At 55.0% G+C, this 11,938-nt stretch overlaps 1 protein-coding gene across 1 annotated transcript in view; it reads right to left on the minus strand.

Moving 5' to 3' along the window:
• Positions 1–5,172: 5,172 nt before the first annotated feature.
• BPIFB2 (BPI fold containing family B member 2) overlaps positions 5,173–11,938 on the minus strand; it is a 20,478-nt gene continuing 13,712 nt past the window's right edge. Inside the window, exons 8-16 of the mRNA XM_017511658.2 lie at positions 10,858–10,949; positions 10,384–10,569; positions 10,084–10,137; positions 9,473–9,643; positions 8,814–8,881; positions 8,622–8,667; positions 7,880–7,943; positions 7,126–7,202; positions 5,173–5,539 (exon numbers count right to left, since the gene is read on the minus strand). Coding sequence (XP_017367147.1) covers positions 5,498–5,539; positions 7,126–7,202; positions 7,880–7,943; positions 8,622–8,667; positions 8,814–8,881; positions 9,473–9,643; positions 10,084–10,137; positions 10,384–10,569; positions 10,858–10,949 — 800 coding nt within the window. The 3' untranslated portion in view covers positions 5,173–5,497. The remainder of the gene's footprint in view (positions 5,540–7,125; positions 7,203–7,879; positions 7,944–8,621; positions 8,668–8,813; positions 8,882–9,472; positions 9,644–10,083; positions 10,138–10,383; positions 10,570–10,857; positions 10,950–11,938) is intronic.

Below are 11,938 nucleotides of genomic sequence, written 5' to 3' on the forward strand. Positions count from 1 at the left end.
CACCTCCCATAAGTCTGGACACACAGAGAACATGCATTTGTTTCTTCAAGAAACACATATTGAGCACCTACTGTGTGCCAGGCCTATGCAGGGCTCTGGGGTATCTCAGTGAACAGGCAGTTGGGGTTCCTGCCCTAAGAGAGTTCCTGGAGGCCAAAGCGGGAGGCAGGCACTGTGCAGGTCAACAACCACAAAGCCTATCGTGCCTGAGGGAGGCCAGGGTGATGGAGGCCACTAAACCAGGGAGACGGGACAGAGATGGAAGGACAGTGTGAGCATCGGAACCCGAAGACCTGTGAGCAAGGGATGCTGGAGCTGATCCCAGGGCGTGAGCAGAGCTGGCTCTGCAGGACAGAGGCAACGTGTTTCAGGCAGGGGCCGGCAAGCGCGCAAGGCTTAGGAGACGCTGGCTGAGCCCAGTGGGGCTTTTGTCCCCCAAGGTTCATTCACAGGGGGCACAAGGAGCTAATGGCCAAGTGGGGTGTCTTCAAAGGGACATCCTGAAGATGCTACAATGCAGTACCAGGTCGGTGGGGGGGTGCTTTCTCTTAAGGTCCAAACCTGGAAGAAATGAAGACCGGGTGACCTCAGAGGCACAGGATGAACCGGCCACTGGCCTGGGACGAGCCTTGGGGTTGCCAGCCTCTGTTCTGCCCACCGTGAGCTCCTTGGGGAGGCCTGGCTTGGGGGCCCCTTGAGGGCTTTTGTACTTGAGGAACAGTCCCGGGGGGCTGCTGGGGGCCTGGGGTTTCCTCACCCACCCCACATGGATTCTACAGGTCTAAGAAGACGGAGAAGCCGCCGTGCTCAGGTGCACATGGGGCAACTGAGGCCAGAGGGGAGCGAGGCCTGCCTGAGGTCACATGCCATGGCTGAAGCCAGGTTGTGACAGGGCAAGAGCAGGACCCAGAGCAGCCAGATGGTCTCTACCCTGATCCAGGCCCTGAGCTGCAGGAGCCAGGTCCACAGATAGCACTGTCTTATCGCTGCTGACCCGCCCCGACAGACAGAGACAGGCAGCCCCACATCCTCTTACTGCCCACAAATCGGCCCCACGCGCCTCTGACTGCAGTCACCTGGTTCTCCCTGCCTCCCGCCAGGGCCATCTGGGTATGAGGGAGTGGATTTGGGGTGGAGAGCAGAGAGGACATGGGGTGGGGGAAACAGGAGAAACCCCTTGAATGCTGCCCTCACAAGCTGTGTGACCTTGGGCGGCTTCCTCAACCTTTCTGGGCCACTTTTCTTTAATCCTCTGTATGATGGATGAGGGGGCAGAACTCTATGCTGCTGACAATAACAGTAGGACCCATTTACTGTGCCTTCCCCCGTACCAGGCATCACGCTAAGTATTTATTCACACTCTCCCATTTAATCCTCAGAGCTACCCAGTGAGGCAGGCACTTCAGCAATTTTCTCCATTTTATAGCTAGAGAAACTAAGGCTCAGAGAGGCCAAGTCATTTGCCCAAGGTCATACAGCAAGTGAATGGCACAGCTGGGGGCTGAATGTGGATCCAAGGGCTCCAGGGCCCAGGCCAACACCTGCCAAGGTGTGCCCAACAGGGCCCCTCTCTTCTCTCAGGCCCCAGAATCACCCTTCCTTGTTTCTTACAACATCCTCCATGACCCCTGCTCTAAACTTGGCCATGCTTTCAGGAACAGCTGAGGCTCCTTCCTCCAGGGAGGCTTCCCTAGCCTCCTTTCCTCCCCCGACCTCTTAGACACTGCAGACTGGGCCAGTCCTAAAGCTCAGTGACATCTTGTCCCTTCCCCACTCACCCTCCAGGGACCCAACACGGGGGACTCCAAGTCTTGCAGCCCCCACCTGCCTATGAGGACGGGGCTCTCCGCCTTGGTCTGCCCAGGGCTTAGGGCTGAGGCAAGCCTGGGTCAGAGCTCCAGCATATATGTGTACAAACAGTTTGCTCACCACACATTTATTATGCACTTGTTGTGTGCTGGGCTCTGGGAGGGGTCAGGGAGGTGCAATGGGGAAGGAAGCCACAGACACCAGTAACCATGGTGAGCAATCAAAGGGCATCAGCGTGATCGGGGAGGAGGGGTTTGGAGACTGAAACAGGGCAGGCAAGTCACCCCATGCTGTGGCCAGGAGAGACTGCATCTGAGCCGCTGCAGTAAAGGCACCCCGTGCTGGGCAAAGAGGAAATATGCAGGGTGGACGTTCAGGGCGAAGAGTGGGCCATGCGAGTGGGCAAGTGAGAGATCTGCAAAGGCGCCTGACCTGGGAAACACGGGCCTTTTCTCCTCTGCCCCACTGTGTCAGTCAGCAACTTATTACCGCCTCTCAGCTCCGACAGCACCCTTCAGTGTATGTTCCACGATAAGCAATGGACTCGTTTAAGCATTTCTCCCTTACAGTGAGCATGATGTCAGCCTTCCTTCAGAGAGGGCAGTGAAGAGGAAGAGGCTTCCTGCAATTTCCAGTGTGGGTTGGGGTTGGCTGTGTGAGGGTCTGCAGGTGGCGCCTGTCGCAGCCATGGGTCCAGAACTCAATCCCTCTGCAAACTTGCAGCCTCGGCCTGGGGCCAGCCCCTCCAAACAGAAATCAGAGCTACTCCGCATGTCCCTACCCATCTGGCCCAATCCCCCTGAAGGCTTCTTGCCCATGCCGATGCCCAGACTCCTCCATAAGTAGCCCCACGTCACCTCTCTCCAGTCAGCTGCAGCCCAGAGAGCCACACCCTGAGCTGCTCCATGTGCAGGTCACACCCCAGCGCTCCCTGCTTTCATCCCCCCACGCTGCTTGCACATAGCTCCCAAGGTCTTAGTTGCCTATTGTTTGCCCAGCAACTCTAGGCCAGCTCACGCCATCTCCGACCTGGCCACACCAGCCAATATCTGTGCTATCCAGTAGGCTGAGCAACGCCTTCTCCAATGAGGCCCGAAGCCCTTCTGAGTTTGTCTTTCCTTGGGTACTCTCCCTCAGCCCTAGAGGACCCTACAGAGTTTCCTTATGTCTTGCAGCGACTCTTTCATCATAGTTAATAACTCTTCATATTAAACTTCTCCTGTCTGCGCTCCTATGAAGTTTCTACCTTCTAACTGGACTCAGACTGCTGCACCCATCTGTCCCTCTCAGCAGCCAGAGTCCAGCAGATGCCTGACTAAATGACCAAACGGTGTCCCTTGGGAATAGGGCAACTCTCTTTGGACAGACCACCAGCTTTCTTCTGGGCAGGGAGCTTGATTAAGACATTTTCATCCCCCTTCTCCTAAAATAACATATATTATTGAAATAGGCACATGATGGGTCAAACAAAGCCTGGCTGGTTGAATAAGTGGGCAATGGGTGGATAGAAGAATGGATGGATGCATGGATGGATGATGAACAAATTGATGGTTATATACATTGATGTATAGTGAGTAGGTGGATAGATCGATGGATTGATGATGGATGACAAATGGATGGATGGTTACATGTATTGATTTGTGGGTGGATGAATGGATGGGTGGCTATATGGACTGATGGATGGGTGGGTGGGTGGGTGGATGGATGGATGGACAAATGGATGGATGGTTATATGGACTGATGAGTGGGTGGATGGGTAGGTGGGTGGGTGGGTGGATCACTGGACTGACATACTGAGCTCATAATCTCTTCCCGGGCTGTCAACCTCCTTTGTGGACTATGGCTATGCCGTAAGCTTTTTGTCTCTCATACTCCAGAACACCCTGAGCGCCTGGGTCTCCCTCCCCCACTTCTAGAGCTGAGCCTATTTTAACTCTAAATAAAAGGAGGATTAATGAATTAATTAACCAAATAACCAAATGAAATGCAAGCCACATTGCCCTGAGCAAAATTACAGGGGCGGACTTTCCAACCTGCCCCTGGCCACTCTCTCAGGACCACCCGCAACCTGTTCTCCAGCACCAAGGCTCTGGGCTTGGTCCCGTTCCTTCAGCCTCTCACACTGGAAACTTTAGGAATGAACCTGAATCCTCACAGGAAGAGTGGCTAGGATCACACTGTACCAAAGACTTTGCTTACTGGTGGTAAAAATTCAGGCACCTTTTACTCCCCAAAGGAAATAAAAACAGAACATAAATCCCATATATCTAGGCAGGAAGGAATCCTATCTCTAAGAGATTAGCTTATCAGGGGGAGAAAATCACATAGCTTTAACTTGCCGGCATTTACATCCCTTGGTGTTCCCTAGGTCATCCTCTCCTGTGTGATTCTCTGGGTGTGAAGAGCATTCAGAGGGAAATGGGGTTAGATGTGTTCAGCGTGACGAGAACGGCAGAGGCCTGGGAAGCAGATGATACCTCCTTAGAACAAAAAACTTGCGGCTGGGCGCAGTGGCTCACGCCTGTAATCCCAGCACTTTGGGAGGCTGAGGCAGGTGGATCACAAAGTCAGCAGTTCAAGACCAGCCTGGCCAATATGGTGAAACCCCGTCTCTACTAAAAATATGAAAATGAGCTGGGCAGGGTGGCGTGCACCTGTAATTCCAGCTACTTGGGAGGCTGAGGCAGGAGAATTGCTTGAATTGCAGGAGGCGGAGATTGCAGTGAGCTGAGACTGCACCACTGCATTCCAGCCTGGGTGACAGAACAAGACTCCATCTCAAAAAAAAAAAAAAAAAAAAAAAAAAAAAAAAAAGATAGAGAAGCTGCCTAGAAGGGCAATGAACTCCCCATCACCTGAAGTTTGTGACTCAGGGACAAGGTCCAGCTCTGGGAGCTGGAGAACAGGAGTGGGAACGAGATATCTTATGTCTGGATTGTAGGAAGGTCGTGTTACCATCCAGCTCTGAGACTCTGTGCATCCCTCTCCTCAGTGGGCCTGAGTCCCCACATCCATAAAATAGAACTCCAGTCTCTGCCTGCCTGATTCATGGGGCTCCTACGAGGTTCTAGTTACAAGACGGGGCAAGCCGCCAGGCAGGGGGCACGGTGCCCGAAGTGCCACCATGGTTCTCTAACTTCAGGCTTATCCGTGCGGCTCTCCAGGGTCCTCTTTCAAAATAGGAGCTCCCCCAGGCAAAGAGGTGATAGAGTCAACAGATGTCATCAACAGAGATGTCATCAACAGAGATGTTACATCGTCTTCTTCTCCCAGGCAGTGTTGGTGGCTCCAGGGACAGACAGAACCCGGAGACTGCATGTAAGGAACTGGCCTTAGGTACGCAAAGAGTCTGCTGGGCTTGGCTGGAAGTTGCAGCTCAAGAGAAGTTGTTTAATGCAAGAGGGGAGGTCTATACAGCCTGGAGGAGCAGTTTGCTCCCCCTGGGGGTGGGACAGGGAAGGAGTAGGGAGGTGAGGGAAGAGCGGGGAGAAGAGGAGGAGGAAGGGATAGGGCAGAAGTGAGGGAGGGAGACCCAGGCACTCAGGGAAGATGAAACAGCCCGGCTGGGCAGTTCCGCTTGTTGGTGATGACTAAGCATGGTTTTGCCTCAGTTTCCCCAGTGGCTTGAGATAAGAAGGTCCCCTGAGCATTGAGCTGGCCCACTCTCAGGCCTCCCAGTGGTCCTGCCTCAGCTCTGGTAGAAGAGTTCGCTGGATATCACCACGTAGCCCTGAAGGGCAAAGGAAACCATGGACCAAGTCAGAAGAGGCACAAGCATTGGCAGAACCCCAGCCACCCCTTCAGCCTGGCTCCGAGCTCTGCTCTGCCATTCTTGCTACAGGTTGCGAGGAGAGTTCTTTGCCTCTCAGGGCATCGGTTTCCCAGTCTGTCACCTGGGGTTAGTAACAGCATCCCCCTTACAAGGCCACTGTGAGGATGCAGTGAGACCCCCCCAGAAAGGCACTGGTTGCTGCTCCGATGGCGGATACCACTGATGCTTTATGAATGGGAGCCCAGAACCATGGAGCATGTTTTCCCAGTCCAAGTCTCTCCTGCAGAGCCAGGCACCTCCTCCCGCACCTTGGCTCCCCTACACTACACTACACTACACTGCAGGAGCATTCTGGAGGGCTGCTGACCATTCATTCATTCATTCATTCATGCATGCATGCATTCATTCGTTCAATAAATCTTCATCAAGCCTCTACTACAAGCCAAGCCCTGTGGCAGGTGCTGGGGAGCCAGCAGAGAACAAGCCAGACCCAGTTCCTGCCCCGATGTAGTGCATAGTCTAGGGCTATGTGGTCAAAGAAGGCAGCCACAATTAGTGGCTACGGCTAATTAATTAGTCCTATGGCTAACTAAATTGAAATTCATTGAAATGAAATCAAATAATAAATTCAGGTCTACAGTTGCACTGGCCACACTTCAGGACTAAGTAGCCACGTGTACCTGTGGCTGCTCATGGCTTGCTGCTGCTTTGGACAGTCCAAATTTTCATCCTTCCAGAAAGTTCCATCAGACAGTGCTGACTAGGGACTTTTCACCCGTGACCCAGTGGCTGGGTCAAGTGCCAAGGTGCGTCAGCCACCAACTGTGCCTGTTCTGGGGAGTCTTAGGGAAATTCCCACATAGCCCTGCTCCTCTGTGTACCAATTGTTCCTTCTCATGGGGGTGGGCCACCCAAGTACCTTGAGACAGTAGTTCTTAAGGGACATGAGCATCCTCCCTGGAATTACATCAGCAGGTCACACTCATGAGGTATGAACAGCACATGAGATGTTGGGCTTGAGAGAGCTGGGTTCAGCTTTCTGTATTATGTGTGTCTTGCTAAGTGAATTTCCTTTTATATCCCAGGTGAAGAAGATAGCAGCTGTAAGATCTCGCCCTGGACAGTAAGGTGATCGAATCTCACCCTGGGCCCACAATTTCAGATCCAGGGAAAGCAATTTTAGAAAGTTCAGGAAGTTCCCTACTCCCACCCAGCCTGCACAGTTTGTCTACAAAGCAGAAGCCCCACTGTCATCTGCCCCAGATACCAAAGGGGTCGTGCCCATCCCAGGGCACAGAATCAAGGGGCAAGTGAAGTCCCCAATTCCCTGAGTGTGGCCTGGTGTGACATTTGATGAGGACTAAAGGCAGGGGAAAACCTTCGACCCAGCATCTCTTGGCATCCTGGACTTTTCATTTCATTGCAATTAAGGATTCACGGCATGGTCTTGGCAGCAGCAGCCGGGGAGAGAGAGCGGTGACCCCCACCTCACTCAGTCTCTCTGAGTGAAGGAGGCCCCTCTGGTCACACCCAAAGGCTCTCACCTCATAGACAAAGATCTCAGGAGCGACATAGTGGAGGTTGACCACACCGGGGAGGGCAATCCCCATGCCCAAGAGAGCTACAGGTGGGAAAGAAAAAATGATCGTCACCCAAGGCCACCTTGTGCCACGGCCCTCATGCGCATCATGGCACTGAGTCCTCGCAGGCAACTGGGAGACAGATGCCATTGTTGTTGTTGTTGTTGTTATTATTATTATTTTAAGCAGAGTCAATCTGTCGCCCAGGCTGGAGTGCAGTGGCGCGATCTTGGCTCACTGCAACCTCCGCCTGCCAGGTTCAAGTGATTCTCCTGCCTCAGCCTCCAAAGTAGCTGAGATTACAGGCATGTGCCACCACACCTGGCTAATTTTTGTATTTTTAGTAGAGATAGGGTTTCACCATATTGGTCAGGCTGGTCTTGAACTCCTGAACTAGTGATCCACCCACCTCAGCCTCCCAAAGTGCTGGGACTACAGGCGTGAGCCACTGCACCCGGCCGAAAGATGTCATTATTATTATACCCATTTTATAGAAGGGGAAGCTGGGGCTCAGAGAGAAAAAGGCAGTTGATGAAGATCACACAGCTGCTACACAGATGTATACCAAGTGGCACACACCCATGGGCTGCTGGCTCCTGGGGCTCCCTCTCACCCTCTGAGCCTAGGAGGTAGGAAGGGGGCTTGGATTGAGCACTGAGCAGATGTGGGGTGTGGAGGGGACCAGAGGGGCCCTGCTGGGGTGACAGGCAGGGCTTACCATTGAGATGGTCCAGCAGGGGCTTCTCAAACACGGTGCCCACCAGTGCGCGCACCTGATCTGTCTGCAGCCACGGAGCCGGGGAGATGGGCCCGTGCCAGCCGAGGGGCCAGGAGGGATGGACAGTAAGACACATACATAAACACACACAGAGACAGACAGACAACGGAGGTAGAGGGAGCAGGCCAGGTCACCCATGTCCTGGGTTCATGTGGGGCCCAGCGACATCCCCAGGGCTGGCTCAGCCTTCGCAGAATCACAGCCAGCAGCAGCGCTCACCAGAGGGGAGGCTGAAGGACAGGCACTGACTTGTGGACACTCACGCACTGTGTGACCAACAAGTGGACTGGCCAGTAGACTGCCTGACACAGATGACCAACAGACAGACTGGCAGCCGGGTGGAAGGGGGCATGTTGACAGCATGCCAGCTGACAAGCAGATGTATGGTGGCCTGTGACCCAATCATGTCACCTGGCTAAAGGGACAGCTCACATTCTTTGTCCAACTGATCAATGGACTCGGGCTGAGGGCTGGGTAACAAGTCATCGACTGCCAGGCAGAGTATCAGGCAGATGGGGTGACTGGCCACTGTCCCCAAGCAGCCCGGGGAAGCCTGACTTTAGTGGCTATAGAGGGACACACAGGCGCACGGCTCCACACACATACGCAGACACACCTTCCCCAGCCTCAAGGCGTGCCCCGCCCAGGAGGGGGTCTCTAGAGGCCCCACCCCCACACTCACATCGATGAAGCCCATGTTGGAGGAGGCCACCGTGAATTGGACATCCCTGAAAGAGAAGCAGGAGAATTCAGGACAGGGTCTGACGGCTCCCCACCCCCACGTTCCCTGGCTGACACAGGGACCAGCGGTGGTGGTGGACCCATTTCACAGAAGAACATACTAAGGCTGCTGGGTCCAGGTGGCGTCACTTACCCCAGCACAGACGTGGTCCCCTGAAGCTTCACCTTGGATACAGAGAGCTGGAGGCTCAAGTTCACTACCTGGGCACATGGGGACAGCAGGGTCAGGGTCAGAGGGCATAGAGCCACAAGGGGGCCACCAGCTACCCAGCCTCCCACATATCCCCCCACTCATTCCAGCAGCAGGTGTCTGTGGAGCCCCTGCTATGCCCCAGGCCCCATGCTGAGCACTGGGAACAACACAATGTGAACAAGGCACACCAGGCCCCTGCCCTGGGAACGAGCCACCAGCAGAGGGAAAGGGGAACCATGACCACAGTAACAGACGTCATTTTTTCAGAGAGTGGCAGGGGCCACAAAGGCAGAAAGGAGGCGCGGAGAAGGCTGACGGGGACCCTGTCACTCAGGGCAGGCCAGGGAGGCTGCAACATTTAAGCTGAGGCCTGGAAGAGGAGGGGGAACTGGCCATGCCAAGAGCCAGGGTAGGCAAGTCCTAGGCAGAGGGCTCAGCACGTGCAAAGGTCCTGGGGTGGGAGTGTCCTAACACGTTCAAGGAACAGCGAAGACACTAATGTGAGTAGAGCAAAGACGCAGGGACAGTGCAGCTGGGAGGGAGGTCTCCGTGACAGCTGCCCACCTTCCGGCCAGCCCCACCGGGCCCACCGCACTCACCACATCCAGGGAGAACAGGGACTGGAAGGCTGAGTTGGAGGCTGCGGCCAGGACCTCCATGAAGGGCTGCAGCCGCAGGGTGGCATTGTCCGTGTGGAGCGTGGCCACAGGTGTGGCACCCAGCCGTACCTTGAGCACCACGGGCATGGGCTCGGGGAACTGGCGGGCCACCTGGGGAGGCAGAGGCGGAGGAGGCCCTGCTGGGGCAGCAGCTGGTAGGCTGTTTGGCCAGTCTCTCCTCAAATGCTGATCAAGCCACCATGGTGCTATATGTGACTGGGGACCTCCAGTTCCCCCCCAGACCGCTGGACCAGACGAGGGGGCTGGGTCTCCCTGAGGCAGCAACCCTGAGCTTGGTCTTGAAGAAGGATAAGGGAAAGGAAAGAGAAAGACATTCCAAGCAGCAGACACTGCTCAGACGAAGGCACAGAGAGACAGAGTGTGACATCTGGGCCGAAGTTGGCGCCTCCCCAAGACAGAAGAGTAGTAGGTTTAAGGACAGATGCTGAAGTTTACTTGGGACAGATAAGAGCCAGCAGAGAGCCCACGACCCAGAGAACCCCCACCCCAGCCCTGTCTCAACCCCTGGAACGAACGGAAACATCACTGACCTCCGGGATGAGCCGGCCCAGCACAGAGGTGTTCAGTGGGTTGTCATCCGACCTCTGAAATCAGCCGCCCAGCCCACAACAGCTTTTAGAAAGGGCAGCTGCTCCCCAGGATAGATCACAGCTTCTCCCCCTGAGGAATCACTCCCAATAGACCCCATTTAACCCTTCCAACAGCCACCCTGTGGCTCCAGCTCCAGTGCCACCACCACCCACGATTTGGCCTCTTGTGGGGGGTCTCCCTAGGCTGGGCCACAGGGAGCTCTTGCCCCTAGGGCCCCGGGCTGCAGGTTGGGCCCTCACCAGCTGCCCTGTGATGTCCAGGTTGAGGGCCCCGGACTTGTGCAGCAGCAGGAGCGCAGAGTCAAACAGGTGCTGGGAGAGGCCCACGGTGGCCATGGCGCCCTCGGTGCCCACGTGCCTTGACAACACGAAAGGGGTGGCATCCGTGGGCAGGATGATGGGCTTGCCCAGCAGGAAGAGAACAGCCTGTGGGGGTGGGAGGGGGGAGAGGGAGAAAAGTGGCAGGGCCTCGGCAGGGAGGTGGCGCCGTGGCAGAACCTGGGCTCCTAGATGCCACTCCCCGCCCTCCAGCTCCAAGAGATGCCTCATGTCTGGTTCACAGCTTCATCTGTGTGCCACGCTCTCGGCTGGGGTGCTGTTCCAGCTCCTCCTCTCCTTTCCCACTCCCCCGCTCCTTTAGGAATCTTCTGGGGCACCAAGGACTCCAGGGGCAGCAGCTCCCCCGCCAGCTCTGGCAGGGCCAGAGGCACTTACATTGACATCCAGGGAAATGAAGTCACTGGTGACAGTGGGCACGCTGACCATGGAGTAGCGGATCTGCGACTCAGGACCCACGGGGTTGAGCCCTTCATGAAACCAGGATGGAGAAGAAATTGTGGCATATTTAGCACAGCTCGCCAACGTTTCGTCTATCCAGAAAAGTGGATTGTCTGATTACCCTGATTAACCAGAGCAGGCCACAAAACAACAGAGGCAGGGCAAGCCTCCGAGCAAGCAAACCTAAGTGGCAAAGTGCGCACGGCCAGGATTGAGATACTCACAGCCTGCTGACTCCTAGTTTAGACACAATTCTAACAGGTATGGCTTCTGCGTTCCCCTTTGCTGGGAGACTAGTGACCTCAAGTTAGAAGGAAAGAGAAGGGCCCAGTCCAGGCACAAATATTCCCTGACAAAGGTGAGAAGGAACCCCAGAAAAAGAAGAGAGCTCTCACTTATCAAGATCCAGACATTTGAATTACAGCATCCCATTCAATCCTCGTTGCGATCCTGTAGGGTTATTTTGCACACACGCACACAGTCTGGTGAGGTTCAGTCTTGCTCGGGAATGCAGTACCTGGTCAGTCAGACCCCAAAGCTAAGCTCTCCGCACCTCATCACACTGCCTCCTATAGGAACTCCGACGGCACACTCAACTGGGGCCAGTTAGTACAAGATCACAGAAGTTCAGCTTACCTACAGATCCTCTGAGCAGCCTTCGGGGAGGCACTGCTCAGAGCCCAACTCCTCTGAGCCTCAGAATACTCTTGCTGGGTAGTTTCAAAGGACGAGTCCAGGAGCGGAGGCTCACGTCTGTAATCCCAGCACTTTGGGAGGCAGAGGCAGGTGGATCACAAGGTCAGGAGTTTAAGACCAGCCTGGCCAATATGGTGAAACCCTGTCTCTACTAAAAATACAAAGAATATTAGCTGGGCGTGGTGGCGCATGCCTGTAGTCTCAGTTACTCGGTAGGCTGAGGTAGAAGGATCGCTTGAACCCAGGAGCAGATGTTGCAGTGAGCCGAGATCACGCCACTGCACTCCAACCTGGGTAACAGAGCGAGACACCACCTCAAAAA

This window comes from Cebus imitator, unplaced genomic scaffold (assembly GCF_001604975.1).
Source record: "Cebus imitator isolate Cc_AM_T3 unplaced genomic scaffold, Cebus_imitator-1.0 Scaffold18, whole genome shotgun sequence".
Lineage (NCBI taxonomy): Eukaryota > Metazoa > Chordata > Mammalia > Primates > Cebidae > Cebus > Cebus imitator.